This window comes from Xenopus laevis, chromosome 6L (assembly GCF_017654675.1).
Source record: "Xenopus laevis strain J_2021 chromosome 6L, Xenopus_laevis_v10.1, whole genome shotgun sequence".
Lineage (NCBI taxonomy): Eukaryota > Metazoa > Chordata > Amphibia > Anura > Pipidae > Xenopus > Xenopus laevis.
In genome coordinates this window covers 15,539,450-15,558,224 of record NC_054381.1, presented here as the reverse complement: position 1 = coordinate 15,558,224, position 18,775 = coordinate 15,539,450, and the positions used below count along the sequence as shown (strand labels likewise).

Sequence of the window (18,775 nt, the reverse complement as noted above, 5' to 3'; positions counted from 1 at the left end):
AGAAGATCTCGGTTATATGTGGAGGCTGGGGCTAACTGTATTTAAAGTATATTAATACCTTGGCAACCATATTCACTCATCTGTTACATCAACACTGCAGACCACATCAAACATTCCCACAGTTGTTTTTTTGTCAGTGCTTCGTGGTCTCTTTTATCTGATTTTTTTCACAGGGAGAGTCAGAATACACAGCTGACAATAACTACCTTATACTTCTCTATTCTCACAGCTGCCATGCGTTTTATTAGGGCCCCAGTGCATGCAGGTTATTGTGCAGCACTCTGGAGGGGTCACTTATTCCTATTTGGTGCCCATAGCTGTGCCCTAGATGTTTTTGTGTGTATCAAGTCACCCACATACAAAGAACCAATGCAAAACACTAAAGATCCACTGTACAGCGCTATGGCAGTGATTCCCTCCTGCGCCCTCATGTACCCCATTATTGTTCCTGCAGACACCCCTTATGTAACCAATGAAACACATAACTTTTTGCCATTTATCAGCCTGAGATAGGGGGAAGGGGGGCACTGAAGGCCAAACAAATATGTCCCCAGCTGGGAGCACAAGACAACAATTAATTGCACATTAAACATATCCTCTTCCCATGGCTTCTGTTAGGATCAGATTTTGCGCTATGTTTGCGGATGTTTTTAAACAAGGTTTAAGCTTAAAACGTAATGACTCCCCACAGGGGGGCCACAGACACATTAACAACTGACTAAAGTTACATGACAAATCCTCCTCCTTTCTGTCCTACTGTTTACCTGCTCACCACCTTATTAGTGATTAAGGAATTGCCAATTATATCAGTGGATCCCATGTGAGATATATTATTTAGCTACTATCTGTAGTATCCAATCAGCTATCGATATTATCTATCAGTTTCTCTATGGTTTGTGTATTTATCTATATATGGATCTATCGTCTATATACCATGTAGCTAGTTAACTAGTGTGTGCAGATATGGAATCTGTCAATTTTAAACATGTCTATTATTTATCTATCATCTGTCTATACCTATATTTATCTCTCTATCATAAGAATCATTGCTGAAGTTCTAATTATCTCTGTCTTTCTATGATCCATAGTTGTTTCTATGTGTAAATCACATACCTTGTGTCTTATGTATCATGTGTCTCTCATATCTGTCTGTCTGTCTAACTATCATCTCTCTCTCGTCTCTCTGTCTCTATCTCTCTCTCTTTGTCTGACTATCTAGCTATCTGCCTATGTCTGTCTATCCTGTTTCTCTCTCCCTCTCCCTCTCTCTGCTTGTCTGTCTAGCATATCTTTATCTCTCTCTCTCTCTCTCTCTCTCTCTCTCTCTCTCTCTCTCTCTCTGTCTATATCTATCTATTTATCTATCTATCTATCTATCTATCTATCATCTTTCTATAATATATATTTATACATATATATATATATATATATATATATATATATATATATATATATATATATATATATATATATATATATATATATATATAACCTTGTATTCAAGAAACCGACACTCCCATGTAGAAACGTGTACCAATGTCCAACGTTTCGGTCCTTTTTAGGACCTTTCTCAAGGCTATATATATATATATATATATATATATATATATATATAAAATAGATACATCTTTCTCTCTCTGTCTATTTTTCTCCCTCTTTTTCTGACTATCTATTTATCTATATCTATCTATCTATCTATCTGTCTGTCTGTCTATCTGTCTGTCTATCTCTCATTATCTCTCTCTCTTTCTCTCTCTCTCTCTATCTATCTATCTCAATCATCATCAATGTGCCTATATCTGTCTAATCTAATGTAATCTAATCTATTATCTATCTATGCCCAAATCAGTACATATAGAGTGTAGATAACCGTTTTTGCAGTTTTGTTATGTGTATATATATATATATACTTATGAGTATACATTATCTTGCATTTATACGAGTTTATCTAAGGAAATACCAATTTAAGATCATCCCATTTGCATATGTAATCCACCTTTCTACCTATCTTTCTGTCTATCTGCATAATGTACATACAAGGTCTAGTAAATATGTGTGTGTGTGTCTGTGTGTGTATATGTGTGTGTATACAAAAACAGTGGCAGAGGTGTATAGAAACATGGAGGAAGAGAGTGCAAAAAGACAGCTGCACATCAGAGATGGATAGACAGAGGGACAGACAGAGTTGTCAGTAGGATACATGGGGATCCATAGGAGGAGATATAGATCTGCAAACAGATAATTCTGTAAGTGACACCGTGGAAGCCTTTATTATCCCTGCTGCTGACAACTCTGTCATTTTGCCAAAAAAACGAAAAAGTTTCAGTTTGTAACACCACCCCCCTCCCAGCCCTCACCCATGAGACAATCCAACCTTGCCACTAGATGAGCATTTCAGGGGTTAATGCCGACAGCTCTTGTCTGGCCTCAGCCAATCAGAGGCGGCCTGGGCTCGCTATAATAAAGCTCTAAAGGCAGAGGCTCGTCTCACAGGCGGTTGCAGCACCCTCCTTGCTCTCATTGCAATCTCTGCTTCTTCTCATTTGCCCATAATTACTGTCTCGTCTCTACACCCCCATGTGTTCTGTGAGCGGGGAGCTGCACCCTGGACTTTCTGCACCTGCCTTGCTTGGGATCGGTGGCTAGAGGGGTCGGCGGGGAGGCACAAGGTTGCTGGAAGCAGCAGCGAAGGAGAACATCCTCTGAGCCTTTGATGTAATTGGCTTCGCTCGGACGAGATGCTGGTTGCAACTCAATCTCTGTTGCTGCTGAGCTTCATCTGCACCCTGGTGACCCCCCCTGGGCTGGCATGTGGACCTGGCCGAGGCATTGGCAAGAGGAGACACCCCAAAAAACTCACCCCTCTCGCCTATAAGCAGTTCATCCCCAACGTGGCGGAGAAGACCCTGGGGGCCAGCGGCAGATACGAAGGAAAGATTACAAGGAACTCGGATTGCTTTAAAGAATTAACCCCCAATTATAACCCAGATATTATGTTTAAAGACGAGGAGAGCACCGGGGCGGACCGGCTCATGACTCAGGTACAGGGGGGTCCGTGCAGGTCCGGGAGGGACAGATACACCTCTCAGTTTGATTATTGGTTTCTCTGTGTCGGGTCATTGTTGCTTGTGGGAGGAAATGGCAGATACACTAGTTATGGTAACGATACATTGATGATATATTTATCTGTACGAATCATTCTTACACCTCATTTAACCAACTTGATTACATTTCTGCACCCATTGGCTTCAGCAAATACCTTCTAGATTATAGAGGGCTCTTTATCCGGGACTATATGTATATAATAGATTTACTAAAGATTTCCTTTATTGCTGTGCAACAATTGCTCTGAACAGCTTCTATGTCTCCTGAGCGTTTAGCCCATACACATGTCCAGCTAAATGTGAATCTACCTGCACCCTGTCCTATGTCTAGTAAATCCCCAGACTGGTCTCCAGCATTGGGCCCACCTTTGTCTGGGAGGGCTACTGCACATGACATCATGGCTGATTAAATGGCATCTCAGCTGATACAGACATATCTGTTCCTTGGGAGCAGGAGCTGCTGGATAGAGTTGCAGAGTTTTGTGCGACTGCTGCTGAGTGACAGGGAGGGAGGGGGGCACATATATAGGTCAGGCTCATTCTCTGCACTTGTAATGTCCCAGATGTGCAAATACAGTATATGACAGTCAGGCGTGAAACCTCTAGCACTGGAGCTTTATTGATTCCTCTCTATACAGACTCATCCCTTTCAGTTGCACGAACACATACCTGGAGGAATAGAAGGGGGGTATCAACACTAATGACATTGGCTAGTGTGTTCCTGATATATAGATAAAGTCAAATAATGCCTGCTGGTATTCAGCCACTAGTATATAGAACATACCTGACATATAAGCTCTATATGTACCGACAGCAACGGGTAAGCAGAGGCAGATGTGTGTGATACATGATACACATATATATATATATATATATATATATATATATATATATATATATATATATATATATATATATATATATATATATATACACACATATAGCAGCAGTAACACACACACTGATAGAGGCTGATATACACATACATGGATGCAGCATTTACACAGTTCCCCTATGTGTGTGTGTGTGAGATGTCAGGCAGCAGTTAAACACAAACACATCAGTAGATCAGCAGGACAGAACATCAGCAGCACCAGAGACAGAGAGAGAGAGAGGGGGAGAGGTAAAGAGAGAGAGAGAGAGAGAGAGAGAGAGTCACATCAGGCAGGTACCAGTGTAGAGTCCAGCTTTGCTCCTTGTCCCACTGAGGCTCATCCCTTATCAGATCAGACACACGAGCCTCTCACGTTGCTTCTATCGATCGGGTCCCTTAGGGTTTCAGCTTGTAGCCCCCACAGCAACGGGATAATACTGAGACTCACAGGGTATCATAGTAATGATTGTAATGATAGTAATGATGGTAATGATAGTAATGATAGTAGTGATAGTAATGATAGTAATGATAGTAATGATAGTAATGATAGTAATGATAGTAGTGATAGTAATGATAGTAATGATAGTAATGATAGTAGTGATAGTAATGATAGTAATGATAGTAGTGATAGTAATGATAGTAATGATAGTAATGATAGTAGTGATAGTAATGATAGTAATGATGGTAATGATAGTAGTGATAGTAATGATAGTAATGATAGTAATGATAGTAGTGATGGTAATGATGGTAATGATAGTAATGATAGTAATGATAGTAATGATAGTAATGAAAGTAATGATGGTAATGATAGTAATGATAGTAGTGATAGTAATGATAGTAATAATGGTAATGATAGTAGTGATAGTAATGATAGTAGTGATAGTAATGATAGTAGTGATAGTAATGATAGCAATGATAGTAGTGATAGTAATGATAGTAGTGATTGTAATGATAGTAGTGATAGTAATGATAGTAGTGATTGTAATGATAGTAGTGATAGTAATGATAGTAGTGATTGTAATGATAGCAATGATAGCAATGATAGTAGTGATAGTAGTGATAGTAATGATAGTAGTGATAGTAGTGATAGTAGTGATAGTAATGATAGTAGAGATAGTAATGATAGTAATGATAGTAATGATAGTAGTGATAGTAATGATAGTAGTGATAGTAGTGATAGTAATGATAGCAGAGATAGTAATGATAGTAATGATAGTAGTGATAGTAATGATAGTAGTGATAGTAATGATAGTAGTGATAGTAATAGTAATGATAGTAATGATAGTAATACTCAGCTTTTCTCATCCCCATGCCAAGGCTCCTGCCACCTGTGTGTTGTGTGTCACTACTGTTCCTGTAACTGCTGACTGAGTTTTAGATATATCTCTTAATTAGTGAGAAGTCATTAGGGGTATAAGGTTCATAAGAAATACAGGGAAATTAAAGATGGCTTAGATAGATGAGAGAGAGAGAGAGAGAGAGAGAGAGAGAGAGAGAGAGAGAGAGAGAGAGAGAGATAATAGATAGAGAGATAGATAGATAGATAGATAGATAGATAGATAGATAGATAGATAGATAGATAGATAGATAGATAGAGATAGATAGATCTATCTATAAAGTAAAGGAGTTCTCTATTGGGTTGAGTTGGGTAAGGCAAGAATAGAATGTCGGGCTGTTTTGGGGATCCAAATACCGGATGTGAGTGACCCCTGCCCCCCCTCCCATGTGAGGAATGCGCTGAGGTTTGGCTGCACTTGCTGTTGTGCCCATGGAAGGTGATCACTGGCTGTTATATATGTAATAATTTATGTAATATGTAAAGTATAATAATCTCTGGTTCTGCTGGTTTCTTGGCAAGTCTTCTGGCCGCCTCACAAGTCTGTCTACAGTGTAAAGCTCTCCACTCAATGGCCCTGTGGAACTTTCCAAATATTTGTTGAATGCGTTAGTTACTAGTTAATATTAACTGAAGAGGGAGAAGAGGGAAGGGGGAGGGAAGGAGGGCAGAAGTGACAGTCAGTGGGTGAGTGGCAGAAAGGGAAGGGGCATGTGGAATGGGGAGAGTGAGGGTCTCAGAGACAGAAGGGGGAGGTGGGAGAGACAGAGGTGTATGATGAGAGGGAGAGAATACAGTCGGGTCAGAGAGGGGAGAAGAGAGCGCCGGGTAATTAAAGGGTAAGGAATGCCATGGGGAGAATATGTGAAAGTCAGTAAAAGAGAGAAGCAGTGAGTGTGGATCTGGGTGTAAGTGAGTTGGGAAGAGAAAGTCTGGTTCAGTGATGGGAATGACCGTGTGTGCAACGAGTGAGTGGTTGGGGTCGGTGAATGGGTGATTTCTTGGGGTCGGTGCGAGTAAATGAATGATTGGTTGGGGTCGGTGTAATTGGGGTTGGGGGTTAGTGAGTGAGTGAAGGAGCAGCTGAGTGAATGGGTGAGAGAGAGAAGGAATGGATAAACGAATGGGTAAGTGCGCTGAGAATATCATTTGCTTGTGGCATTGCTGCGCTATGTATCAATGGGCTCTAGCGGAGAGTGCGCTGAATTAGCGCTATGCAGCTAAAAAAAACAATTTCTCAGCAATGATACCCGTAGAAGCGAAGTATTTGGGTCTCCCCCGTGCAGCCGCTGCCTCATTAGCGCAAAGATTAGGGGCAAACAAGGGGCACTGACTGCGCCCAAAGCCGCCCCGCTGGGCTTCACGGTGACTGAGCAGAATTGGGCTTTATCTGTGGCGCATGACTGAATAGGGAACAGACTCATCTGAGCAGCAACAGACTTTGCGCTTTTTACTGAACGCTGCGCCGGTTCCTGACCGATACATTTGTCACTTTGTAGCTGCTCAGTTGCGCTGCGGGGCGCAAAGTGTTGGGCGATTCTATCTAGTTACAAAGTCCTATAGTCTGTCACCTGAGGATAATATATAATTACATATAAATATAGGGGCTGACATGTGGGAAGATGTTGTAGTGTAACTAATGTATTAGTGCGACTGTTGCTGGAGACTCTACTCTCTCTCTGTTGCACTTGAATTGGGCAGATTTACTGATAGTGCAGGAGAAATGGACCTTATTGATATATTGGGATCTGACACTTGTACCTGTTCATAGACGAGGCTTTGTGATCAACATTGGGATTCACTGTAAGGCCAGTTGGGAGAATTTCCAGTACTTTGTCACTGCAATGGGTTAATACACTGGGAATATTTATATTGTTCTTATAAAGGGGAAGGGCCTGGCCTCCTGGGAGACTTTATTCGATTACATTGTAGTTGCTGCACTTATTAAAGGCACCGGCCCTTTTCTGTCAATAACAATGTGTTTATGGCACATAATAGGGCACATTATTTTATACAGGGCTCATGAGACTGAACTGTTGGTAGCCAATGGGAGAGAGTCAGAGACAGGTATAAATGTCTTTTCTATGTGAATAGTCACCAATTAGACTTACAGTGTTTAATAGAAAGGTGTTTCAGTCCAAATTATATCATTGTATTGGGGGGAGCAGAAAGATGTCAGGGGGTTATTGAGGAGGGAAAGGGGATTATAAAGTGAGGACTGGTGAGTTTTCCTACTCCAGGGAGTAACCAGGGAGTAACCACAAGGTCTTATGTCCAATTGGGAAGGGAGGGGGTAATTGCACCAGTACCAATATCATTAGCCTCCAAATAGAACCAGCACCCTCTAAACTTATTATGTTTCTCTCTGACCCTCTCACATACCCAGACACTCACTGTCACATACACTCACTGTCACATACACTCACTGTCATATATACTCACTGTCACATACACTCACTGTCACATACACTCACTGTCATATATACTCACTGTCACATACACTCACTGTCACATACACTCACTGTCACATACACTCACTGTCATATATACTCACTGTCACATGCACTCACTCACTCTCACATACACTCACTCACTCTCACATACACTCCCTCACTCTCACAGACACTCACTCTCACATACACTCACTGTAACATACACTCCCTCACTCTCACAGACACTGACATACATTCACTCACTGTCACATACACTCACTCTCACATACACTCACTCTCACAGACACTCACTCTCACATACACTCACTGCCAAATACACTTACTCTCACAGACACTGCCTGTCACATACACTCTCTGTCACATACACTTACTCTGCTATCTACAGTGAGGACTGGTGAGTTTTCCTACTCCAGGGAGTAACCAGGGAGTAACCACAAGTTTAGTCTTATGTCCAATTGGGTTTTTGCACCAGTAACAATATCATAAGCCTCCAAAGACAACCAGCACCCTCTAAACTTATTATGTTTCTCTCTGACCCTCTCACATACCCAGACACTCACTGTCACATACACTCACTGTCACATACCCAGACACACACACACTCCCTGTGCCACATACACTAACCCTCTCCTGATATCATATGGGTTGATGAGAGTTTATAACTGACTGTACAGCAGGTGGGTGACTACAGAGAAATCAGAGGGGGGCAGAAGGTATAGGGGCCCCATGTAGTTCTAATTCATATACAGTTTCAATCAATGTTGGTAAAACAGGTGAACATTAGGGGAGCCCAGTAATATCTAGTGACGTCACTGGCTTACAAAATGATTATGGTTCAGGTTTAGGGTTTAAATGAAGCGCCCGAATCCTCTGGAGCAGCAGGGCAGGGGCACAAGTGCGCTCAGCGCTAAGTTCTCTAGTGAGTGATTGGACAGTCTCTTCCGAGCGCTTAATGGCGGCTATTCATGGACTTTTCAACAGGAGAATGAACAGGAAACAATCCTGAACTAAGATCGGGCGATTGTGATCCCACAGGGTTAAAGGGGTCACTATAGGGTGTCTCGTGTATATGCTGCGATCTCTGGCCCAATACTGACTATACTGACATTACTGACTATATTGACACTGAAGCAAAAGCCAAAGGGGCTGCAGGAAGATGACGCCATTAGCCAGTGCTTTATATTGGCCACGTGTTTGGCCCATTGGGTCCAATTTTTAATCTCAGTCCCTGGTGCCGAGGATAATAATGGTTGCGGATAATGGGATCGTTAGTGCCCGGGATGACTTGTAGCCACTCTGCAAAAGTATCTCACAATCTAGAACTTCCCAATAACTTCTTGAAAAGAGCCAGCAGCAACTGTCAGTCAGCAATCAGGATGGAGCCCAAGTTACGTTGCGCGAGTGGCACTTGGGGATCAGACTGACACTTGTAGTGAAGCCCATTTGATAGAAGAAGCTTGGACTTTGTACAACTGAACTGTCTCTCCCTGGCCACGAATTGGTTGCAGAGTTAGACGAAGCGGGCGTGTTCTGTGTCTGATATATACAAACTGCCAGCTACAGGTGGTGCGACTGTCATATAGCTGGTAGAAGAGCGTAGGGCAAAAGGGTCAGCGTGAAATGTGTAATGTCCTGCTTTGCAGTTGTTAATAAACTGCAACTCCCTGAACTGTTAATAAACTACAACTCCCTGAACTGCTGCTCTCATACTAGGAGTTCTAATTTAAAGGGGTGGTTCAACTTTGAGTGAACTTTTAGTGTGATGTAAAATGGCTTATTCTAAGCACCTTTTCAATTGGCCTTCATTTCGTCTTTTTTTTATAGTTTTTGGATGATTTGCATCTGACTCTTTCCAGCTTTCAAATGAGGGTCGCTGACCCCATCTAAAAAAAACACAAATGCCCTGTAAAGCTACAAATGTATTGTTATTGTTACTTTTTATTATTACTCCTCTTTCTATTCAGGCCTCTCCTATTCATATTCCAGTCTCTTATTCATATCAATGCAGGGTTGCTGGGGGAATTTGGACCCTAGCCACCAAATTGCTGAAATTGGAGAAACAGGAGAGTTACAGAATAAAAAGTTAATCTAAAAACCACAAACAATAAAAAATGAAAACCAATTGCAAATTGTCTCAGAATATCACTCACTACACCAGACTAAAAGTTAAATTGAAGGTGAACAACCCCCCAAACAACAACTACAGGTCCTAGACTGGACAAGCCTGATATGAAGTATTAATGTAGTCACTTACAGAGCACTCACTAGTTTGCCTTACTATACACTCTGTCCCACAATTACAGCCTCTTGTCCTGACAACATGTTGCCTTGCTATACACAGTATATACATATATATGTCTGACATGTGCTCCTTCTACTCTCACTTTCTTACCTTATTATTCTCTCTCCCACCCAGTTACACCCTCTTCTCTAATATCCTTTTGCCTTACCCTCTACACATTCATATACAGTTACAGTCATTTACCCTGCTGACACTTTCTCATTAATATATACTTTCCCTTAATTTCACTTTTTTTCAGTTCATTTGTTTTCAGATTGTTCCCCAGAAAAAAAAGACTTTTTTCCAATTCCTTTCTATTTTTTATTTTTTACAGTTTTTCCCAAGTTTAAAGTTGAATGTCCCTGTCTCAGGTGTTTGAGTCTGGCAGCTCAGTAATTCAGGTGCAGATTGTGAACTGTTACAATTTTTCAACATTTAGTTAAATCAATTAGTTGATCCATTTCTCAGCAGCATCTCTGGAGTATTAGCAACTATTGTATCAAGTCTAATAGTTGCCTGTAAACCCAGGGATTCTGCTCAGCAGGGACAAAGATAAGAAATGGATCAACTAAATGTATCAATTTAGAATAGTTTACAGGGTCGGCGACCCCCTTTCCCAGAGCTGCTTTAGAAGGTGAAAAATGACACCTTAATATTATAAAAACTGTCACACATAGAAAATAGAAAGTCATTAGAAAAAGTCTTTCATTTCTGGTGAACTATTTGAAATCAATTGAACTGAAAAAAAGTGTTGGAAGGTGAACAACCCCTTTAAGAAACAGTCAGAGTTCCCCAAATGTATGGTCTATAATTAAATTAGGGGTGGTTCGCCTTTAAGTTAATAAAATAGTCAATTCTAAGCAACGTTTCAATTGCTCTCCATTATTTATTATTATTATAGTTTTTGAGTTATTTTGCCTTCTTCTTCTGACTCTTTCCAGCTTTCAAATGGGGGTCGCCGACCCCATTTAAAAAGGGAATGCTTTGTGAAGCTACAACTATAGTGAGTGTGTTGGGATCACAGAGTGCAAGTCACGTGTTTAGCTGGGCAGAGAGAAATAGAAGTGTTCATAGTCCAGAGCAAATAACCGGGTGTGTTGGTTTTGGGGGTCGCAGACTCACCGCTTATCTTCTTTGTTTCCCCCTGTGCAGAGATGTAAAGACAAACTGAACGCACTCGCGATCTCCGTGATGAACCAGTGGCCGGGGGTGAAGCTGCGGGTGACGGAGGGGTGGGATGAGGACGGGCACCACTTGGAGGAGTCGCTACATTATGAGGGGAGGGCAGTGGACATCACTACGTCGGACCGGGACCGCAGTAAATACGGAATGTTGGGCCGACTGGCGGTGGAGGCCGGGTTCGACTGGGTCTATTACGAGTCCAAAGCTCATATTCACTGTTCGGTCAAAGCAGGTGAGAAACATCCTTCACTTTATTCACACTGACTTCATGTGACTCAGCGGCCTGGAGCCGAAACGTTGGCTAAATATTTCATTTTTTTTCATTGGTTTGGGGAGATGTGGTGGGGTCGGGGGTCAATTTAGGGTCGCTAAACTCCTCCATATTCCTGCCTCTGACTCTCATACATTTCACTGCTATATCCTGTCTCTTTCTGTCTCTGTCTACTGCTCTCTCTCTCTCTCTCTCTCTCTCTCTCTCTCTCTCTCACACTGTCTATCTATCCCTATCTATCATCCTATTAATGTCTCGATTTCTCTATCATCCTATTAATCTCTCTGCCTGTGTCTGTCTATCTCCTCTCTCTCTCTCTCTGTCTGTCTGTCTATCCCTATCTATCATCCTATTAATGTCTATATCTATCTATCTATCTATCTATCTATCGATTTCTCTATCTATCATTTTATTAATCCATCCCTCATCCTATCTCTCTCTCTCTCTCTCTCTCTCTCTCTCTCTCTCATCTATTTATATCTATCTATTTATCTATCTGTCTATCTATCTAGCTATCTATCTATCTATCTATCTATCTGTCTATCATCTATCTATCTATCTATCTATCTATCTATCTATCTATCTATCTGTCTATCATCTATCTATCTATCTATCTACCTATCTATCTATCTATCTATCTATCTATCTATCTATCTATCTAGCTATCTATCTATCTATCTATCTATCTATCTATCTATCTATCTATCTATCTATCTATCTATCTAGCTATCTATCTAGCTATCTAAAGCATCTTCGTCTACCAGCCTATCTATCAAACTTTTAGTTATCATCTACTTATTTTCTGCCTGTTGGTCTATCTCTATAGGTCTCTATGTATTACTAAACTATCAATCGTTCTAGTAGTCTGTATGTCTGTCATCTAATATGTACCTTTGAGTTTATTATTATATTTGTAAAACACATGTATAGATATATATATATATACACAGTGTGCAGATTGTTCTGTATATTACAAATACATGTATATACAAGTTATTCTTACCTGTATATAAGTATATAAGTATATAAGTATATAAGTATATAAGTATATAAGTATATCAGTATAAAAGTCTGAGCACATACAAATGGAGTCGGGTTATGATACAATGACAGTTTGTGTTTGAGCATTTGTGGCGGGTCTGGAGATCCAGTAGCGACATCAATGCGATTTAAATTGCAGTCGCAGCTCCCGGTGCAGAGGAAGTCGCAAGTTTGGAGGCTACAAACAGCAGGGAATATGTTTCTCATTTGAAGAACTTTCTCGGAAACATATTTTAGCTTTAATCTTGCAGTTAATTCCAATTTCAGTAGGAAAGTGAGTTTTCAGTTCTCTGAGACCCCTAATAGTCTGTGATTAATCTCAGCCCCTAAATCTAACGGTCCCCTCCTCCCATTTATTATATATTTACATTCTACTTACTGGCAGCTGCCTGATCAGCAATAGGTTCCTAAAGATAAAGTCACTGGGCACGAGGAATCGATACAATGAATTTGGGTTTCACTAAATCTTCAGCCCATAATAATCCTCTGAGCAGAGAATCTGAAACCTCCAATTTCTCATTCTTCTTCTTCTTCTTCTTCTTCTTCTTCTTCTTCTGGCTAATGAATCTAATTTATATTTAGACACTGATTTAACTAATCACCATGGTCCTCTGGTTGCTTATGTGTATTTCTATTTTCTTATTGGTCTGGCTGATATATTTGTTTCTCTGCTTAATCAGTCTCATCATTTTTATTTTGTCATCGAGCTGATTGGTAACTTTTGTCTTCTGCTTAGTTACATGTATTTATATGTAGTCTGGTTCACCTATAAGTTAACCTTATGTTATAGAATGGCTAATTCTAAGCAACTTTTCTTCTGACTCTTTCCAGCTTTCATCTAAAAAAAACAAATGCCCTATAAGGCTACAAATGTATTGTTATTGCTACTTTTTATTACTAACCCATTCAGGCCTCTCCTATTCATATTGCAGTCTCTTATTCAAATCAATGCATGGTTGCTAGGGGAATTTGGAAATTAGCAACCAGATTGCTGAAATTGCAAACTGGAGAGCTGCTGAATAAAAAGCTAAATAACTCAAAAACCACAAATAATAAAACAAGAAAACCAATTGCAAATTGTCTCAGAATATCCCTCTCTACATCATACCTTTCCCTTTAGTGAACTGCATTTATATTATTATTATTATTATTATTAGTGTTATTATTATTATTATCGTTATTATATGTTGCCAGTAGTTACACTACAAATCTGGGGATAGATCTTAAAGACAAAGAGAGAGAAAAATGAACATTTAAAGAAATATACATTTCCAGAATTTGGAGTTCAATTAAAATCATTTTAAAAACTATCAATGAAAAAGTTATGCTACATTGATTTCCTTAATTTGTTGTTGCTATTGGGATCAAGCAGAATAAGGGCAAGGTGAAATATAGAAATGTAACTATATAATATATATATATATGTAGCAGGCAGTGTTTTTGCTACACTTAGAACGCCCCATGGTGTCCCAAGTGGGTAACAGCCCCTGCAGAAGGAATTTCCCAGAAAGAGAAGAGACTGTGTCCTTGTGTTTTCCCAAGGAGATAAAGAAAAGAGCGAATGAGCCAAAGAATCAGTCTGTCACCAGTCAGGTTTCCCCCCTTTGCTGAGATTGTTGACTCAATTTGTCATGAAATTCAAGACAAGACTAAAGTCTTGGAAAATAAAACTAAAAAGAAAAAAAAATGTTTGTTTGCCTTGTGTTCCAAAAAAGACTCAACTTTTGTTACAACAGAGGCTGCAAGTAACAGATATTTACTATTTTAATTTTGCTCAGGGATTTAATGCTTCTTATTGATATTCATATATAAAGGGTGGTTCACCTTTAAATTAAATGTTAGTATGTTATAGAATGGGGAATTCTTAGCAACTTTACAATTGCAATTTAATAGTTTTTTTTTTTAATTATTTGCTTCTCTCATTCATATTCCAGTCTCTGCTTCAAACCAGTGCATGTTTGCTGGGGTAATGTGGACCCTAGTAATTGCAAACTGCTGAATAAAAAGCTAAATAACTCAAAAACCACAAATAATAAAAAATGACAACCAATTGCAAATCGTCTCAGAATATCCCTCTCTACATGAGACTGACATTTTACTCAATCTCTCTCAAGGAGATGCAAATCCCAATTAATAACATTTTGGTGGCAGAAAATGTACTTCTTAGGAACTTTTCAGCATACATTCTGTCAATCTTTTATCAGTGTGATTGCAGTTGGAAATCTGCCCCTTGCTATTCTCTCTGCACTGCTGGTTCTTACTTTTGAAACAAAGTAGCCTGAGCCAGTCAGCTGAAGGACAGTCGTTGCTTTCCAAATAACTAGGAAACCATTGCAAATTGGTAATGGATGTATATTAAAAAGTTGCTTAGATTTATATTGTTGCGTTGGGGTTTACTTCCCCTTTAATGGCAATGAAATCCTGGATTAGAAAGATGTTCATGTTAACTGTGTGAGTGCCAGAGGAGATTAACCCCCTGCGACTAAAGGGGTCAGTCTAGTCCTCACTTGTCTTGTCAGGTCGTGTGATTGGGGCAATGAGAAGGCTTTGGGCTTCCTACAGCTAAATCTGGGGCTGCTATTTTTTTTTCTCCAAGCCCCATTTCATGCTGGAGAATTTGATGAGGAGATTAAGGAGCATTTTAGGGGAGATACCTGTTTGCACAAAGTATGATCCCACACATTGGAATGTAAAGACCAATCCCCTCCCAGGAGCTCAGAATAGCTGGTGTCACCCAGACATGAGAAGCAGGCAGGGTGCTAGGAGGAATCTTCTATTTAAAATTCAAATCCACATCTTTGAGTGTCTTGGAAAGGAAAAAAAAAAGTGTCTGTGCAAATAAAGGGGGGAAGCTTTTTTTTTTTGGATTGGATTTTGGAGAGTATGTGTGTGAACTGCCACATAGACTCCCTGCACCTGAGTAAATAGGAGCCAGGCTGGGAGAGAAAATGGGAGAATCTTCTCATTCAAGAGGGTTTCTATTTATTACACCAATCACAATGACAATGCTGGGGTCTTTATTGGATTTTAATGAAGGGAGGGGGGCAAACAAGTGGTTCTCAAAGCTTTAGAGCTTCACACCTCGGCCAATCCATTGCTGTGTTTGAAGAGAAGCTGAGAGGAGCTTTATTCACCCCCACCCCTTAAAGGAGAACTAAAGCCTAACTAAAGAAGTAGCTAGAAATGTTGTTCATTATGTTTTGTGCTTCTGTACCAGCCCAAGGCAACCACAGCCCTTTAGCAGTAAAGATCTGTGTCTCCAAAGATGCCCCAGTAGCTCCCCATCTTCTTTTCTGCTGATTCACTGCACATGCTCTGTGCTGCTGTCACTTACTGAGCTTAGGGACCCACTCACAATATACAGTACACATAGAATAGAAATGTCACAATATAAGGCTGATTAGTAATTAATACAGATAATTACTACATGGCAGCACAGAAACCAGTGCAATTAGCATCAGAATTTAATAATCAGCAAACCTGTAGCATCAGCTTATATTACAGCCAGTGAAGCTCATTTTCTGCTGGATAATTAGTGACGAGCCCTAAGCTTAGCTTCTCAACAGCCAATCAGAGCCCACTGAGCATGTGAGTGTCACAGACACTTTCCAAGATGGTGACCCCCTGTGACAAGTTTGAAGTCCTGGATCATTGCTGCTATTGACAAGCTGAAACTTTAGGCTGGTGCAATAAGTTCACTATAAAATATGGCATTTTAGCCACATTCATTTGTAGGGTTTAGTTCTCCTTTAAATATGCAAAGAGACTTTCTGTATATCACGTGGGCATCTCACAGCACCAGGCAGGGAAACAGTTTGCTGTCAGGTCCGGCCTCTGTGCTGGTGTTTCATTTGCTCACCCCAAGTGATAATGAAGTCGTTAATTAAATCACATTTTCGCCCCCTTGTTCTTCCTGAGAAAGTCATTAGGTCTGGGGGTATCGATGTAGCAGCCAGAGGTAGTTTAAAGCAGAACTGGGGCCGCCCATTTATCTCCTGATTACTTACAGCTAGCAGCTGCTTGCCTCTGCGACTGGACTCAGACGCGTTTGCGACCGGTCGCACCTTGCTAAATCAGACACAATTCAAATATTAAGGCAAATGATCCTGTAAGATTAAAATCAAACAGATAAGGGGTTATTATAGGATAGCACTTGGGAGGGAGAACGTTAATTAAGCGCTAAGTTGCCCCTAAATGGAAATGTCGATTTCTTATGCGACTCTTTTTGCGCAATCGCAATAAAACGCCCCATTATTGAAAGGGATAGACTTATAGAGGGGGATTCAATGTTACACTGCTCATTCCTTTTACTAAGGGGGGATTATTTTTATGGAAATGACAAAAACATGGGTCCCTCATTTCTGCGAAAAAAAGAGAATAAATTAAAGAGGGATGGGGGTATAAAGTTAGTGAGTGAGAAAAAAAGAAAGTGTGAGGTCGAAAGAGAAGATGTAACTGATATCAAGACTGTAATGAAATCATTCCCTTAAGTCTGGTGCCTGTAACTGTGCGCTGGGCTCCTCGGGGGCGGGACTTATACTGAGAACATTTAATGAATTAGGCTTCACTGGTCACTTTTTACAGGGCAGCCCCTTATGATGGCGACATTATTACCCTTATAATATTGTTTTTGATCCCTTTTGCTTCTATTGTAAATTATACATATTTTTTGGTGGGTGCGGGGTATAAGAATCCTGTGGTGGGCTAGATTTGTGGGTGCTGACAGATTCTTTCTTGTTGTTGCAGAGAACTCAGTGGCGGCCAAGTCTGGCGGGTGCTTCCCTGCTGGTGCCAGGGTGATGGTGGAATTTGGTGGCACCAAAGCGGTGAAAGACCTGCGACCAGGGGACCGCGTTCTCTCCTCCGACCCCCAAGGGAATCTGCTCTACAGCGACTTCCTCATGTTCATCGACCAGGAGCGTGACGTCAAGAAGCTCTTTTACGTCATCGAAACGTCTCAGAGAAAAATTCGGTTGACCGCGGCCCATCTACTTTTTGTGGCCCAGACCAAGGTCAACGGCACCAGGTCGTTCAAGTCTGTCTTTGCCAGCAACATCCAACCAGGAGATCTCATTTATACAGCAGATCCCAAGACCATGACCTTGAAGGCGGTGAAAGTGGAGAAGGTTGATCTTGAGGAGGACACTGGAGCTTATGCGCCTCTAACTGCCCATGGGACTGTGGTTATAGACCAGGTATTGGCCTCCTGCTATGCAGTCATTGAGGAACACACCTGGGCACACCTCGCATTTGCCCCACTGAGGTTTGGCATGAGCCTCTCCTCTTATATTTACCCCAGAGACTCCAGTCCTCCATCAGGACTTCAGCCTCACCACCAAGTTGACCTTCAGTCTCACCATCAAGTTGATCTTCAGTCTCACCACCAAGTTGACCTTCAGTCTCACCACCAACTTGAAGGCATCCACTGGTACTCCCAGCTACTGTATCAGATAGGGACTTGGCTTTTGGACAGTAACTCCCTGCACCCACTGGGCATGGCAACGAAATCCAGTTGAAAAATACACATTTTCACTGCATAGACAAAAGACTTTATTTTTTAAGTAGAACTTAAAGTAGACACAAAAGGGAAAGAGCCCAGATTTTTCCTTTCATTGTTCTGTTTATTTTATTTCTCCTCTCCATCCTTTTTTTTAATATTTCGTATTTTCGGTGTTTTTTTTCTATTGTTTTTCGATTCCCTACTGAATATTTATTTGTTTGGCATTTGACTAGATGTTTAAAAAAATGGACATTGCAGAAGCCTTAAATAGTTACTTTGGTAATTTATTATCACTTATTGTGTCTTGGTGAGCCCCCCCCCCCAAAAAAAAACACTCAGCAGAGTCTATTTTTCTACATGTCACTTATGTTCCAACTTTCACAAAAACAGGTTTAAAAAACAAAACAATTTATGATGTATTTTCTCTCCCCCACCCCCACCCTCATTTCTCCTCCAGACCAGACCTTCCAAGGAGGTGTCCACACAGCTACTAAAGTCTCTCCCCGACCCCCTATTTTTAGTGAAAGTGTTTCCTATTTGTAAAACGACTTGCCTGGGCGAGGTTCAATAAATTATATTTTTTATACGCAGAATTGTAAATTAGATTTTTGCAGAAAATCAAATACTTAAACTGAATGACATTTCGTTTTCCGAAATAGTTGTACATTACGAGAATATATTATTTTAATTTAAAAGATAGTTTCACGCGATAACTCTTCTATTTGCCTTTTTT

At 40.5% G+C, this 18,775-nt stretch overlaps 1 protein-coding gene across 1 annotated transcript; it reads left to right on the top strand.

Annotated features, from left to right (window-relative positions):
* The first annotated feature begins 2,543 nt into the window (after window positions 1–2,543).
* shh.L (sonic hedgehog L homeolog) lies at window positions 2,544–18,058 on the top strand. The gene is given in 9 exon segments (NM_001088313.1): window positions 2,544–2,747; window positions 2,750–2,752; window positions 2,755–2,763; window positions 2,766–3,041; window positions 11,201–11,462; window positions 17,289–17,626; window positions 17,629–17,649; window positions 17,652–17,679; window positions 17,682–18,058. Coding segments are annotated over 9 exon segments (1,323 nt in total). The 5' UTR covers window positions 2,544–2,738.
* Window positions 18,059–18,775: the final 717 nt, after the last annotated feature.